Source organism: Rhinichthys klamathensis, unplaced genomic scaffold (assembly GCF_029890125.1).
Source record: "Rhinichthys klamathensis goyatoka isolate OS25496 unplaced genomic scaffold, OSU_Roscu_1.1 h1tg000421l_1, whole genome shotgun sequence".
Lineage (NCBI taxonomy): Eukaryota > Metazoa > Chordata > Actinopteri > Cypriniformes > Leuciscidae > Rhinichthys > Rhinichthys klamathensis.
The window spans coordinates 287,422-303,991 of record NW_026606919.1 but is presented as its reverse complement, the minus strand read 5'-3'; the positions used below and the strand labels follow the sequence as shown (position 1 = coordinate 303,991).

The following is a 16,570-nucleotide window of genomic DNA, read 5'->3' as shown; positions in this document are numbered from 1 at the left end:
TAATAACCTTGATGCAGATGAAATGTTTCAACAGGTTACAACAGAGATCAAGCCAATCTTGATAACATCTTGTCTTTTTCTCTGTCCAAATAACCTGTCGCTTGATGTGCTTTTTTATTTTTCTTCTTCCCCTTATCTATCACATATTTTAGTACTTATCATTAAACACTCAAAATTCATCCTGTGAAAACCGTTTTGATACAAACTTTAAAACATTTTAGGGGCTCAAATTATGATACCAACTTCAGATTTGGAACACATACGGCTTTGATTTAATAGCCTTGTCCAAATTATTTTGCAAAATATATATATTGTGTAGAATAAACTTTTTTTCATTCAGTACATTTGCTTTACAGTAAACTTATCAAACCTTTTAACACTTTCATATTTTTAAGCTGCTTCCACTTCCGCAATGTTCTGCTGTCTTCTCTAAAACGAGGTCTGTATTCCAGAGCATTCATGAACCACAACCAGCCGAAGAGGACGAGCGCCGACAGGAACGCATTAACCCTGTCCTTCCCTTTCCTCCAACAGAGGCAGAACAGCAGCCAATCAGAGCGGAGAAGGGTTTCCCATGAGTCACTCAGGCCCCGCCCACCGTCTCTCACACACACTCACTCTCTAACCGTCTCTCGCTCTCTCACACACTCTCTCTCTATTCGTCTCTCACACACACACACTCTCTAACCGTCTCTCGCTCTCTCACACACTCTCTCTCTATCCGTCTCTCACACACTCTCTCTCTCTAACCGTCTCTCGCTCTCTCACACACTCTCTCTCTAACCGTCTCTCACACACACACACTCTCGTCTCTCGCTCTCACACACCTTGAGCATTTCTCCAGACTCCCGCAGAAGAGCAGAAGCTGTTGATCATGAGAGTCCTGAGCGCTGTATTCCTCGTGTGTGTTTTCACCGGGTCTGTGAGAGGAGATTCAAACATCACAGGTAAGCAGATCTCGAGTCCTGAACCACAGGCCGGCACTCGCGGCTCTTAGTTTAGTCTGACACAGTGAACTTCAGTCTGTAATTGCATGTTCTCAGAGAGGCTGTTTGAAGGCTTGCCATGGAAAGAGTTGAAAGCCGCAGTTTCATGCTCTGAGTTCCACATCTGGCTCTGTTTCCAGAGACTCCAGGGCAGACTCCAGGGAAGACGCTGCTGAAGTCCGGCTTCCATCTGTATGCCGAGGGCTCGGTGTTCGAGGAGACCTGCGCCCTGGTCCCGTTCCGCCCCGAAAGCCTCCAGAGGTGCGGATACAACGCAAGCCTTCCTCTGGTGCTGATCATACACGGCTGGACGGTACGCCGCCACACAGACACATCATCAGAGAGGTTCTCCTGCAGAACCCGGCTGCAGTCCAGTCCCAGCGAGCGACCCTCGCAAGGCTTACAGTAACATCAATATAATGTTCATTCGCAGTTATCTGGTCTTCTATACCCAAGCTATAGCCGTCATTTCACCGTCTCGGTAACTATAGACCCGATACAGTCCGGCTATATGAGTAACACTTCAGGCAAAAACATCCTTGAGTTTAGTGCGAGATGTACGATATTCCATCATGTAAGCAGTCAACAGTGATTACAAGGTGTTTGGTTTCATGTCTTTGGCATGTTCTATGCGTCGATGACGAGTCTATTCTTGTGTTATTGTCTATTACATGTTCCCTGACAGCCCAGATTTGGCCCTGTTTTAGCCTAGACTCAGGGCTGTGTTTGGACGGCTAGTAGACGTCTTTTCAATGCAAAAGTGCTTGCTGGGTAATGTTCTCAAAACATTAGCACAAACAAATTATTTATTTATTTTAAACGTTTAGTTGGTTACGAACGTTTAGTCGTTAAGTGTTACTAGTTTCAGAACACATTCAAAAGTAACGTTCCCATAATGTTTGAAGAGTGGAATGTTTCCTCAACATTCACAACCAAGAAAAAACTTCTAAAACATTTAAGAAACGGGATGTTTTGACCGTTCAGAAAACATTCAGAAGTAACATTTCCAGACTTTAACGGGAATGTTCTTAGAACGTACTGTTGATGATGTAGAAATCTATCTCCCCACTAACCCTCTGTTTACCGCCTGTGAACGCGGAGTATCGCTGAGGTTCGACTCGGTTCATGTGTCAACAAACATGCAGTTCCTCTGACGGAGGGAAGGGAGGATTCAAGGAGAAAGTCCTGGATAAAAGCTCTAATCCAGACCCCTAAGGTCACGCTAGCTCACTTTCGCCCGCTCTGCTCCTCCGTATAGCGACAAATGGAGCGTAAATGGCGTCTGACTGGGTCTATTATCAAGCTTGGAGGAATATTCTGGGCGACTACAGAGCATTAATTGAGACTGAAAAATCATATTATATCTCTGACTCTTGTAAACAATCAAGGAAATCCCAGACACTTGCTTCAAGTTAATGCTGTTACCTTCTTGTCTATTCCTCAACAACTATTTGTTTCCTTTTTGTTTTTAATCTAAAATCGCTAATGCTTTGAACATGGCTTTACTCTTTCGTCCATCTGGGTTTGCTGGTGTTTCTTTCTCTCATTTCTCAACGCTTGATTCTCAGGCTCTCTCAAGGGACGCATCTAGCATGAAATCCACAGCTTGCTTGATTCTATTCCCACAAACTTATTTAAATATTGTGTTTTGAGCCCTACTGTCCTCAGTATTATAATGATTCATTGCAGACTGGGGTTGTTCCAGTAAAGATTGCTGCTGTAACACTTGTTCCAATCAAAACACACTTCTGGAACCAAGTTATGCTCATTTGTCCATGGGTAAATATGATTTGGACTTTATAATAATAACCCTTTTGGACGTTAATTCAAGTACTGGGGTAGATACATTAAGGGTTGTTTCTGCTGACAGTCATCACTACCTCTGCAAAAGTTCATAGACTTAGACGTATTTGCGACTCAGAGGAGGACTTCGATAAACTCTCTGAAACCCTCCAAAGTCAATTGAGTTCAAGAGGATTGGTTTCAATCAGCACTTGAAACAGTGAAAAAAAAAATATGAGAGACTCTAAATTATTAAATAACGATCAAAGAAAACAAAAACAACCATTTTCAGTAAAACATATTCTGACATGTACGAAAAATAGTCACCAAATCAAATACATTGTGAATAAATATTGCTTTATTTTAGCTTCGGACCCTTCCCTTAGAGATGTTTTCAAAAGTTTTTTTAAACAAAAAACAAAAACATTTTTTTTTTATTTGATTTGGTGACTATTTTTCGTACATGTCAGAATATGTTTTACTGAAAATGGTTGTTTTTGTTTTCTTTGATCGTTATTTAATAATTTGAATCTCAGTTTTTATTTGACTTTTTTCCAAAATGTGGCAAATATGCTCAGAGATCAGATGTGTGCGTGACGACTAAAAAGGTTGTTTTCCATGTTGAAACTGTACATCATGTTCTTCTATATCAGAATGTAAAAACTTTACATGCTTTTCCACACAAAAATATATTATATTAAATCTTGTATAACATGCTCTACAAAAAATACAATCTATGCACTTCAATGCCGATGTTCGACGGAAAAACATCGAGGTCACTGAGGATTAGAAATGGAACATAGATCAGCTGTTCAAAGACACGATGTCACTTCAGATATTTTATTGATCATGATCACAACATTGAACATCTCAAATGCATAGGTATTGAGAAAGATTGATTTTCGCCGTGGCTGAAACATTGATAGAAAACTTTTACAGCGAGAGGCGTTTTGGATTCATTTAAAGACTATATTTTCTTTGGGTTTAAACAAAGACTTTGATTTATCATGTTTCTTTTGGAGACTCACAGAAAAATGAGGAACCTTGGAGTCGAGGAACCCGTCCTTCGGATGAGACGTTAAACCGAGGTCCTGACTCTCTGTGGTCACAAAAAATCCCAGGATGTCTTTCGAAAGAGTAGGGGTGTAACCCCGGCATCCTGGCCAAATTTGCCCAGTGGCCTCTGTCCATCATGGCCTCCTTATCATCCCCATATATATATATACACTGATTGGCTTCATCACTCTGTCTCCTCTCCACCAGTAAGCTGGTGTGTGGTGGGCGTCTAACCCTAACCCAGGTGGATGCTGCACATTGGTGGTGGTTGAGGAGATTCCCCCTTCCATGTGAAGCGCTTTGAGTGTCCAGAAAAGCGCTATATAAATGTGATGAATTATTATTATTATTATTTTTGATGTCAGTCTTACCTTTGATTATTTTGTACTGAGCATTGTTAAAGCATCACTTTATCACCTCAGAAATATCGCAAGATTGCGCCCTATGCTAAATTTCTCTGTTACTGAAAAGCTGCTAGACTCATTCGTTGTCTCTCGTATAGATTACTGTAACACGCTTTTATCCGGAGTTTCTAAATTCACACTCAATAATCTCCGATATGTCCAAAGCTCTGGGCCTGTGTGGGACCAGGACCTGCGATCACATCTCTCCTGGTTTGGCGTCCTTGCACTTGTTAGGTTTCGTGTCGATTTTTAAATTACAATGCTGACATACATTACAAAGCATTACATCATGGCTCAGCTCTCCATTATTTATCCACACTGTTGAGCCCAAACACAGACTGCTCTCCTCAGTCTAACTTGTTGAGTTCTGCTCCACAAACCGCTTTGGATCTGTGGGGAACAGGGCTTTTCCTACTCTTGGAAACTCTCTTTCTCTTGAATTTAGAGAAGCTCAGACATTTTTGAAGCTCAACTCAAGACATTTTTTAAACAAGCATTTGCTTGTTGATGTTTACATTGTTTTTTATTTCTTGTTCTATGTACTGGTTATTTTGTGTACAGCGCTTTGAGAAGCTGCTTTTAAAGGCGCTCTATAAGATAAGGTTGATGATGATTATTGATGTGCTCTTCTGCTCAGATGAACGGACTCATGGAGCAGTGGATCTTCAATCTGGCGTCTGCGCTGAAGGTCCGGCTCGAGCAGGTCAACGTGCTCATCAGTGATTGGAGGATTCTGGCCCTTCAGCCGTACCCAATCGCAGCCAAGAACAGCAGACAGGTGGGCCGGGACGTGGCCGCGCTGCTCCAATGGCTGGAGGTAATGACCATCTTTAATGGAAACATTCTGGGAATGAAACCGCATTTAAAATATATAGAAACCTAAACATGCTGGTGGTTCAAAGGTTTCGGAAACGTTTCATTCGCGTGGTGAACGGAAACTACAACAAATATCATTTCCCAATGAAACGCTTCTGGAACAAGAGCAAATGTGGGCGGGGCTTGATTGTGTCTATGGGGAACTGATTGGATGGGTGTGGTTAGCTTTTGGCTGAGCTCATGTGAGTGACAGGTTATAGCCCCGCCCACATCATCAGAGAAGAGAAGAGATGCTGCAAGAGGAACTGATTCTGATTCAACATTATTAACACATTCATTATGTGCACCGATAAATCATTTACAATAAACACTGCAATATTCCATGAAAAAGAAGAACTTCATGGTGATTTTTTTATTAAAATATAAAAAGCTTTGTGTGTTTGAGGTTCTATACTGTTTGTGCATCAGTAAGTGTTTGAGTCCTGACGCCACTTCCTCTCTGGACAGGAAGCTGGTAATCTCTCTCTGGATCGAGTCCATCTGATTGGCTACAGCCTGGGAGCGCATGTGGCTGGGTTTGCGGGAAGCCATTTCAGAGGACGCAGGAAAGTGGGACGCATTACTGGTATGAAGAAGGCAAACACACACATCAGACAGGATTATCAGAGTCAGTGGAGTGTAGGACCATCGTCTGACCACTGGTCATGTTAACAGGACGATCTACTAGCGTGATCAGTAGAATGAACAAGAGAAGTTCTTAAAGGTGAACTATGCAGGAATTCCGTTTTTGTCAAACAGCGACCCCTAGAGTCGCTGTGGAGTACTTGTACTGTCGTGAATAGCACTCACGCAGAGATGGCTCGCACTCACGGCCGGATCCCCTCCCCTGTACACCGGTACCTGTTCAGTAGGATGGACGCTGTAACGAGTGGAAATAAGGTGTGGCCCCTTTAAGAGCTGCGCGCGCCCTGTTTAACTGTCGGCAGTCTGTATTGTATGTGCGCCTCGAACACCACATGTATACGGCGCCGGGTTATTTCTGTTTGATGCTTATTTTATCAGAATTTTATCAGATCTTTTTGCCGTAAAGCAATTCGTTACATCGCGAGACCTGATATCACACGACACTTCCTGATGCTGCGGCCGGCGGCCCGGCGGCTCAAAGTTGCAAGTGTGTTTTTTCCGCTCACATGCGATAGGGTGGTGCGAAACGACCACCATTCAACCCGAAAAGAGTAATATAACCATTCCAATGACTCCGAAGCTGTTCGGTTGAGGTAAAAAACCTGCATAGTTCACCTTTAACATCACCCAGTCTGAAACTTCCCATTCAGAAAGAGCCCGCGTTCTCCACCAACTTCTGATGAAAACTGTTAAATCAGCCACACTGAAACACTGAAATCACATTTGCTGCTGTTCCAGTCTATAAAGATAATAAAGACCTATTAAAGAGCTAAACATCCTAATCTGACGCTCATTATGTTAGCTTGAGAAAGCCATTGACAAGCGCTTGTTTAAAAGAATACACAGACATGTTTTATCGGTCATGACCTCTGGAGATAAAGATGAAACATTTCTGTGTTTGTGCATGCTATCAAATGGAGTATACTCTGCAAGGCTACCCGTTCGACTGTATGCTCTAGCATACGAGTAAAAAACAAAGTGTACTTCAGGCTTTACTCCTCCTGGGCTTTCAAACTACAAACACCAAACTTGAGACCTTCAGTCTGCTCTATATTTACTAGCTAATCCGACTTACCCGGTTTCCTAAAAATGACGGTTCTTAAAACTGCCAATTATGCTAGCAACATGCTAAAGTATACATGGATTTCTCAGCAACGTCATCACTGCTTGCGCACGCAACTGGGAGGCAGAAACAAGACGTGTATATAAATAGGATTATACTTATTGTCCAACAGAATTTTACAAAGAATGTTTACTTTAAGTTATGAGAGAATGGCTAACATGTTGTAACAAGCATTGCCAAACAAGCATTCTGTTTTCACTGAATTTATACCCCCAAAGGAGTGACGTATCCTGGGGATACAAGCGTTAAAATAACGTGTTTAATAAGTGTTAAATAAGCGGGGGTTTTTTTAAATCATAAAATTGTATTATTTGTGTCCTAATAAGTAGGAATTTAATAGCAATAAATGTATTTTCTGATACTCTTTACGGTCTTTACGGATACTCTTAGGGTTAAAACATGCTAGCAATGTGTTAAATCATGCTAACAACACATTAGCAAGCAATGTGCTAAATCATGCTAGAAACTGTTTAGCAATGTTCTAAACCATGTTAGCAACATGCTTAATCATGTTAGCAATGTACTTATTCATGCTAGAAACATGCTAGCAACGATCTGTATTGCCGTCAAAACTTTCAAACTTCAAGCTTTTAAAACTTCTTCAAACGTTCTAGTCAGGCTTTCTCCAGCCAACATCACAGCTGGTCTTGAAGAGCATTAGTCGAGTACACACTGATGTGTGTTGTGTGACGCAGGTCTGGATCCGGCCGGGCCGCACTTCGAAGGTTTGCCGGCGTTCGACAGACTGTCTCCGGACGACGCTCAGTTTGTGGACGCCATCCACACCTTCACCACATCCAGCATCATGCCGGGAGTGGGAATCAAGCAGAGCGTCGCGCACGTGGACTTCTATCCCAACGGAGGATCCTCTCAGCCCGGGTGCAAGATGCTCGACATCTACAGTAACGTCTTCCAGTACGGCCTGCAAGGTACCGAACCCGACACGCGTGGGGAAATATTGCTGAACGGACTGGTATAGGTGATGAATCGAACATGCAACATAAGGGGCCGTTCGAACTGTGTTCTTGTCCTCAGGGGCTTCGAGATATTGCCAATTTGGAATTACACAAGGAATGTGTCTTGGTGACAAGCTTCAAATGCAAAAAAATCTAAATTACAATTAATAATTAAAATTAAGTCAAGTGAAGTCACCTTCATTTATATAGTGCTTTTAACAATGTAGATTGTTTCACAGCAGCTTTACAGAGATAACAGGAGATTACAGTAACAGAGAGTGTTTAGGCTTTACAGCAGCTCTAGAATAAAGTTATTGTCCAGCTAAAGTTAGTTTTGATTGATTCACTTCCTAATATATATGAAAATATATACACCCAAACTCAAACACTTCAATGGCCAAATTCATCCATCTAGTCATATTTACATAAACCCAATGATTCAACATGGGACAGACTCATTCTGTGTGAGAAATCCCTATCGGCATCATGTAGCATACTGAATAAAGCAGTGTTTCACATACTATTTTAAAAGTGCATATTGTACTCTAGACTAGACTGTTATTATAATGACTCATGGTGTTTTTGTAGGTGTTCCTAAGACCATTAAATGTGCCCACGAGCGCGCAGTAAAACTCTTCACCGACTCCTTGATCAACGCCAGCCAGTCCATAATAGGCTACCGTTGCCGTGACGACAGCACCTTCAACAAAGGCCTGTGTCTGGACTGCAAACAGATGCGCTGCAACACGCTAGGCTACGATGTGCGGCACGAGCGCGCGGGGAGGAACGCTAAAGGCCTATACCTCAAAACCGGCCCTGAAGCTCCATATAAAGGTCAGTTAATGCACTGGTAATGGAGGCCCAGGTTTGAGTCTAGACGAGCGTCTGGATAAAACTGCAGGGGAGGTTAAAGGAGAAGGTGTTTATATAGAGCGAACACACACTCTCTTCACTCTCCCTCAGTGTTTCACTACCAGATCCGAGTCCAGCTGACGAACCTGATGGAGCCGGTCGAGACCTCGCTGTTGGTGTCGCTCAACGGGACCCGGGGCCTGGCCCGAGACCTTCCCCTCAGCCTGTGAGTCCACAACACTACTGGAGAGCCTGCGCACATCTACACATCTGACCCGGGAGATAATAGGATGGGGGGGAAATGGAGCAGTTTATTGAAGCTTTAGACAAAATTTAAAAGAAAATCCCCCAAAATAAGTATGCATATGTGTTTTATGTTTTGCATCATATTTGATACATCAGGCAAACATTAGGAGAAAAAAATCAGTTCCGTTTTATTCAGAGACTTAAACTGAGCAAAAATATTCCGTTTTCTGCAGATGCTGATATTTATATGGACAATAAGATGAAATTCTAATGCTTGTAATGTAATCAATGAGATCTTTATAACAGTATAACAGACACATACAATGCAAATAAATATCAAGATCTGCCAATAACATGTCTTAGTAAGATCATATTTAAAGCTTTAGTTCTATGATCAAATCTCTGTTGTTTTAATATTTAATGTTGTGTGTATGTGTGTGTCTGAGATCATGAACTCTGGTGTGTTGCAGGTATCAGGACAGCAGCAGTCCGAAGGCCTTCACCTCATTGGCTGCGGTGGCCGCTGATCTGGGTCACCTGACGTCCATCAGACTGGTCTGGAAGGGAGAGCTGGTCTGGTCAAACTGGCTGAGGCGCGTCAGGAACATCATGAGCTGGAACGGACCCGATCAGGACCTGGAACTCAGTGTGTGGAGGATCCGGATTAAATCTGGAGAGAGTCAGGAAAAGTGAGTTTCATTGAATTTCAGAGGAGAATGAGACCTTATTTTAAAGTGTTACCAAAATATAAATATCTTTTCAATTTGATAATTTTTTTATTGTATTTTGCTTCTCCAGTAAATTTATCTTGGTTTAAGAATGTTTCCCAGTCGGAAATTCCAAGTTGGAAATTATTAGTCAGAAATTCCAAGTTGGAGTTTCCTAGTCAGAAATTCCAATTCCAATTTCCGACTAGGAAATTCTAACTATATATTTCCAACTCGGAATTTCCGACTAGGAATTTCCAACTCTGAATTTCTGACTAGGAATTTCCAACTCGGAACTTCCGACTAGGAATTTCCAACTAGGAATTTTCGACTAGGAATTTTCAACTCGGAATTTTCGACTTGGAATTTTCAACTCGGAATTTCCGACTAGGAATTTCCTACTAGGAATTTCCAACTCGGAATTTCCGACTAGGAATTTTCAACTCGGAATTTCAGACTAGGACTTTCCAACTCGGAATTTCCGACTAGGAATTTCCAAATCGGAATTTCCGACTAGGAATTTTCAACTCGGAATTTTCAACTCGGAATTATCCGACTAGGAATTTTCAACTCGGAATTTTCGACTAGGAATTTTTAACTCGGAATTTCCGACTAGGAGACTCCGACTAGGAATTTCCAACTAGGAATTTCTGACAGAATTTTCAACTTGGAATTTCCAATTCAGAATTTATGACTAAGAATTTCCAACTTTTTGAATAGGAGACTGACTAAGAATTTTCGATTAGGATTAGGATCCGGATTAAATCTGGAGAGAGTCAGGAAAAGTGAGTTTCATTTAATTTCAGAGCAGAATGAGACCTTATTTTAAAGTGTTACCGAAATAAAAAAATTATCAAATTGAAAAGATATTTATATGTCATTTTGCATCTCCATTAAATTGATCTTGGTTTAAGAATGTTTCCCAGTCGGAAATTCTTAGTCAGAAATTCCAATTCCAATTTCCGACTAGGAATTTCCAACTTGGAATTTCTGACTAAGAATTTCCAACTCAGAATTTCTGACTAGGAGACTCCGACTAGGAATTTCCAACTAGGAATTTTCCGGCTAGGAATTTCTGACTAAGAATTTTCAACTTGGAATTTCCAATTCAGAATTTCTGACTAAGAATTTCCAACTATTTGAATAGGAGACTCTGACTAGGAATTTTCGATCTAACTAGGAATCTTCAACTCGGAATTTCCGACTTGGAATTTTCTACTAGGAATTTCAGACTTGGAATTTATGACTAAGAATTTCCAATTTTCCATCTTGGAGACTAGGAATTTCCAACTCGGAAATTCCCGAATTTCTGACTTAAGAATTTTCAAATTTTTCACCTTGGAGACTAGGAATTTTCAACTCGGAATTTCCAACTAGGAATTTCCAACTAGGAATTTCCGAATTTCAATTTCTCACTGCTCCACACTATGTTCACGTTATCACGAGACTTTGTGCTAGTATCGCGAGATTTGATGCAGAGCTTGCGTCACTTTCCTTTAAATATGGCCGCGCGCTGTTGGTTGGTGTGTGTGAGAGCCGGTGTTGTTTGAGCTGCTGCAGATGCCTCCACCATTCGGTTGAGACTGTGCTGTTTGAGTGACTTAATGATATGAGAACTGGCCAGGTTCCATGTATGGATGGCGAGCTGTTAGGCCTCGAGCCGGATATTAAGAGTGCACCCGTGCGGTAGGAGGCGCTGCAGCCGCTCCCCTCACACACCCTCACACATATTAATACTGCCCTCATGGACTGATCCTCTCATGAACTTTTCTTCTAAATTACTGGACTCTGCCCTTTGCGTGGGCTGTGTTTGAACTGTTGTGGCTTCGAGCACTTGGATCATTGCGTATAAATTCTGAAAATGCTTCGATTGGCTCATTAACAACTTTGAACTGAATACTACCTGTGTGCACATGTTAATATTGTAAATACCTGTCATCTTATTTCACTGTAACATGTAACACAACATGGCGCCACAACGTTGTGGAGGTGTCTCATTAAACCTAGCCGTTCCTCCTTGAGGTGAGCTGAACCTAGTTTATCTGATACTGGTCTATTACGACTTGGAAATTCCAACAAGGAATTTCCTAATAGGAATTTCCAACTCAGAATTTCTGTCTTGGAGACTCTGACTGTCTGCGTTTGCGCAGAGATAACGGATAATCGTTAGCACCCTCAAATTTCAGGGAGTGCGTTCTCGAGACACCAGGCACCAGCCGGAGCGCGTTAAGAGTTTTCTGTTAGAACGGTGTCGTGTTAGCTAAGTTAATAACTAATGATCTTTGCAACAGAAGTGAATCAATTAAAACTAACTTTAGCTGGACAATAACTTTATCATAATGCTGTTGTAAAGCCTAAGCAATCTATTACAGTAATTTCTATTATAACTGTAAAGCTGCTTTGAAACAATTCATACTGTTAAAAAGTGCTTTATAAATGAAGGTGACTTGTGTGTGTTGTGTCTGATCTATCAGTGAAAGGACTTGAGTGGAGTGTGTGGTGTCTGATCTATCAGTGAAAGGACTGAGTGGATTGTGTGGTGTCTGATCTAATGAAAGGACTGAGTGGAGTGTGTGGTGTCTGATCTAAGGAAAGGACTGAGTGGAGTGTGTGGTGTCTGATCTAAGGAAAGGACTGAGTGGAGTGTGTGGTGTCTGATCTATCAGTGAAAGGACTGAGTGGAGTGTGTGGTGTCTGATCTATCAGTGAAAGGACTGAGTGGATTGTGTGGTGTCTGATCTAATGAAAGGACTGAGTGGAGTGTGTGGTGTCTGATCTAAGGAAAGGACTGAGTGGAGTGTGTGGTGTCTGATCTAAGGAAAGGACTGAGTGGAGTGTGTGGTGTCTGATCTATCAGTGAAAGGACTGAGTGGAGTGTGTGGTGTCTGATCTATCAATGAAAGGACTGAACGGAGTGTGTGGTGTCTGATCTATCAATGAAAGGACTGAGTGGAGTGTGTGGTGTCTGATCTATCAGTGAAAGGACTTGAGTGGAGTGTGTGGTGTCTGATCTATCAGTGAAAGGACTGAGTGGAGTGTGTGGTGTCTGATCTATCAGTGAAAGGACTGAGTGGAGTGTGTGGTGTCTGATCTATCAGTGAAAGGACTGAGTGGATTGTGTGGTGTCTGATCTAAGGAAAGGACTGAGTGGAGTGTGTGGTGTCTGATCTAAGGAAAGGACTGAGTGGAGTGTGTGGTGTCTGATCTATCAGTGAAAGGACTGAGTGGAGTGTGTGGTGTCTGATCTATCAGTGAAAGGACTGAGTGGAGTGTGTGGTGTCTGATCTATCAGTGAAAGGACTGAGTGGAGTGTGTGGTGTCTGATCTATCAGTGAAAGGACTGAGTGGATTGTGTGGTGTCTGATCTAAGGAAAGGACTGAGTGGAGTGTGTGGTGTCTGATCTATCAGTGAAAGGACTGAGTGGAGTGTGTGGTGTCTGATCTATCAGTGAAAGGACTGAGTGGAGTGTGTGGTGTCTGATCTATCAATGAAAGGACTGAGTGGAGTGTGTGGTGTCTGATCTATCAGTGAAAGGACTTGAGTGGAGTGTGTGGTGTCTGATCTATCAGTGAAAGGACTGGGTGGAGTGTGTGGTGTCTGATCTAAGGAAAGGACTGAGTGGAGTGTGTGGTGTCTGATCTATCAGTGAAAGGACTGAGTGGAGTGATTGGTGTCTGATCTAATGAAAGGACTGAGTGGAGTGTGTGGTGTCTGATCTATCAATGAAAGGACTGAGTGGAGTGTGTGGTGTCTGATCTATCAATGAAAGGACTGAGTGGAGTGTGTGGTGTCTGATCTATCAATGAAAGGACTGAGTGGAGTGTGTGGTGTCTGATCTATCAGTGAAAGGACTGAGTGGATTGTGTGGTGTCTGATCTAAGGAAAGGACTGAGTGGAGTGTGTGGTGTCTGATCTAAGGAAAGGACTGAGTGGAGTGTGTGGTGTCTGATCTATCAGTGAAAGGACTGAGTGGAGTGATTGGTGTCTGATCTAATGAAAGGACTGAGTGGAGTGTGTGGTGTCTGATCTATCAGTGAAAGGACTTGAGTGGAGTGTGTGGTGTCTGATCTATCAGTGAAAGGACTGAGTGGATTGTGTGGTGTCTGATCTAAGGAAAGGACTGAGTGGAGTGTGTGGTGTCTGATCTAAGGAAAGGACTGAGTGGAGTGTGTGGTGTCTGATCTATCAGTGAAAGGACTGAGTGGAGTGATTGGTGTCTGATCTAAGGAAAGGACTGAGTGGAGTGTGTGGTGTCTGATCTATCAGTGAAAGGACTGAGTGGAGTGATTGGTGTCTGATCTAATGAAAGGACTGAGTGGAGTGTGTGGTGTCTGATCTAATGAAAGGACTGAGTGGATTGTGTGGTGTCTGATCTAAGGAAAGGACTGAGTGGAGTGTGTGGTGTCTGATCTAAGGAAAGGACTGAGTGGAGTGTGTGGTGTCTGATCTATCAGTGAAAGGACTGAGTGGAGTGTGTGGTGTCTGATCTATCAGTGATAGGACTGAGTGGAGTGTGTGGTGTCTGATCTATCAGTGAAAGGACTGAGTGGAGTGTGTGGTGTCTGATCTATCAGTGAAAGGACTGGGTGGAGTGTGTGGTGTCTGATCTAATGAAAGGACTGAGTGGAGTGTGTGGTGTCTGATCTATCAGTGAAAGGACTGAGTGGAGTGATTGGTGTCTGATCTAATGAAAGGACTGAGTGGAGTGTGTGGTGTCTGATCTATCAGTGAAAGGACTGAGTGGAGTGATTGGTGTCTGATCTAATGAAAGGACTGAGTGGAGTGTGTGGTGTCTGATCTATCAGTGAAAGGACTGAGTGGAGTGATTGGTGTCTGATCTAATGAAAGGACTGAGTGGAGTGTGTGGTGTCTGATCTATCAGTGAAAGGACTGAGTGGAGTGATTGGTGTCTGATCTAATGAAAGGACTGAGTGGAGTGTGTGGTGTCTGATCTATCAGTGAAAGGACTGAGTGGAGTGTGTGGTGTCTGATCTATCAGTGAAAGGACTGAGTGGAGTGTGTGGTGTCTGATCTAAGGAAAGGACTGAGTGGAGTGTGTGGTGTCTGATCTATCAGTGAAAGGACTGAGTGGAGTGTGTGGTGTCTGATCTAATGAAAGGACTGAGTGGAGTGTGTGGTGTCTGATCTATCAGTGAAAGGACTGAGTGGAGTGATTGGTGTCTGATCTAATGAAAGGACTGAGTGGAGTGTGTGGTGTCTGATCTATCAGTGAAAGGACTGAGTGGAGTGATTGGTGTCTGATCTAATGAAAGGACTGAGTGGAGTGTGTGGTGTCTGATCTATCAGTGAAAGGACTGAGTGGAGTGTGTGGTGTCTGATCTATCAGTGAAAGGACTGAGTGGAGTGTGTGGTGTCTGATCTAAGGAAAGGACTGAGTGGAGTGTGTGGTGTCTGATCTAAGGAAAGGACTGAGTGGAGTGTGTGGTGTCTGATCTATCAGTGAAAGGACTGAGTGGAGTGTGTGGTGTCTGATCTATCAGTGAAAGGACTGAGTGGAGTGTGTGGTGTCTGATCTATCAGTGAAAGGACTGAGTGGAGTGTGTGGTGTCTGATCTAAGGAAAGGACTGAGTGGAGTGTGTGGTGTCTGATCTATCAGTGAAAGGACTGAGTGGAGTGTGTGGTGTCTGATCTAATGAAAGGACTGAGTGGAGTTTGTGGTGTCTGATCTTTGTGCAGGATGTGGTTCTGTGGTGTTTCCGCTGAAGTCACGCTTCTGAAGGCCTCAGAGGAGCAGGTGTTCAGACGCTGCAGATCCTCGTCGACAGCAAAAGCTCAGAGGATGAAGACACAGACATGAAGACTCACAGCCATTCAACCCAGTCTTTTTATTAATGCATTTCAAGTACTCCAAAAAAATTACATCTCTTTGCACAATACGTTTTGAAATGTTACGTAAAAATGTTCAAAGTGAACAAAAATTTAGGTACTGTATAAAACACAGTGAACATTAACAGACAGCAGTATTAATCTTTTTTGTTCATTCGTTTCTCAATTTTAGTGTTCGGCCTATTTTCACCTACAACATTTGGACTCGATTAAGACTTTTTTTTTTCCAGTGCACTTTTCCTCTATGAAATTTCACCAAGACTACGTAAAAATTAAAAGTCAAATACAGGCAAATATTCAGATGTCCTCCAGTCCAGGCCGCCGCAAAACCACAGAAGCGCCGCTTTGTTTCTTCATGGCAGACGGCAGTATGGAAAAGAAGAACCGGATGTGGCTCGGCGGCCGGCCTGGACTCGACAAACTCTTGTCTAGAGGTGAACAAAAGAAAAGTATCAAAATGTACCTTCGAATATAACAGAAATTCTCCAGTTACTGTACATAGTTTACACCTGCTGAGATGAACGTGACATAATCAAAGTCCTGCTCTCTGTCAGAGAGGATGAAGGGAAGCGTCCTCAAACGCACGCGTGATGTTCCCTCGGCGAGCGGCCCTTCACACACCTGAGACTGCCGCCCATCTGCAGGACGATGAGGATGAGTCTCAGCGGACGCCACTGAAGGACTGTAAACTAAACCTTGTGTTAATAGTACCGTGAGAATCCTCTACAGGGAAACTGCAGCTAAAACCTTAAAACACATTTGCAGGGAATAATCGTAACCGGGGTTCAAATCAACATTTCGTACAATTCCACGTGAGCAGATCTTCACAGCAAACGCTGGATTTGAACATCCCAAAAACACTTTCAGTTACTTCAGTCATCTGGAATGAGTGGAAGCTTGTTTCTGCCACGGAATAAAATAATAAAAAGTCAGAATTGCGAGAAACGTATGAATTGTGAGAAAAAGAGTCAGAATTGGGAGAAAAATCCGGAATTGCAGGAAAAGGATCATAATTGCAATATAAATTGCAAAGTCTGAATTGCGAGATAAAGTTGCAATTGCTTTTTTATTCTTTTATTCCGTGGCGGAAACAGGCTTCCATAGAAACG

At 42.6% G+C, this 16,570-nt stretch overlaps 2 protein-coding genes across 12 annotated transcripts in view; one reads left to right on the top strand and one right to left on the bottom strand.

Annotated features, from left to right (window-relative positions):
- nrcamb (neuronal cell adhesion molecule b) overlaps positions 1-16,570 on the bottom strand; it is a 264,169-nt gene that overhangs the window by 2,380 nt on the left and 245,219 nt on the right. The gene's annotated exons all lie outside the window — the stretch shown is intronic.
- Positions 875-16,426, top strand: LOC130070847 (hepatic triacylglycerol lipase). Its single transcript, XM_056235399.1, has 9 exons — positions 875-947; positions 1,127-1,299; positions 4,866-5,045; positions 5,552-5,669; positions 7,547-7,780; positions 8,396-8,641; positions 8,771-8,885; positions 9,376-9,594; positions 15,312-16,426. The coding sequence occupies exons 1-9, from the start codon at positions 875-877 to the stop codon at positions 15,430-15,432; spliced, it is 1,479 nt and encodes a 492-aa protein (XP_056091374.1). The 3' UTR covers positions 15,433-16,426.

Coding starts and splice junctions, on each gene's coding strand:
- LOC130070847 (XM_056235399.1), top strand. CDS start 875: ATGAGAGTCCTGAGCGCTGTATTCCTCGTGTGTGTTTTCACCGGGTCT. Junction 948..1,126: donor AGGAGATTCAAACATCACAG/GTAAGCAGATCT, acceptor CTCTGTTTCCAG/AGACTCCAGGGCAGACTCCA. Junction 1,300..4,865: donor TGATCATACACGGCTGGACG/GTACGCCGCCAC, acceptor TCTTCTGCTCAG/ATGAACGGACTCATGGAGCA.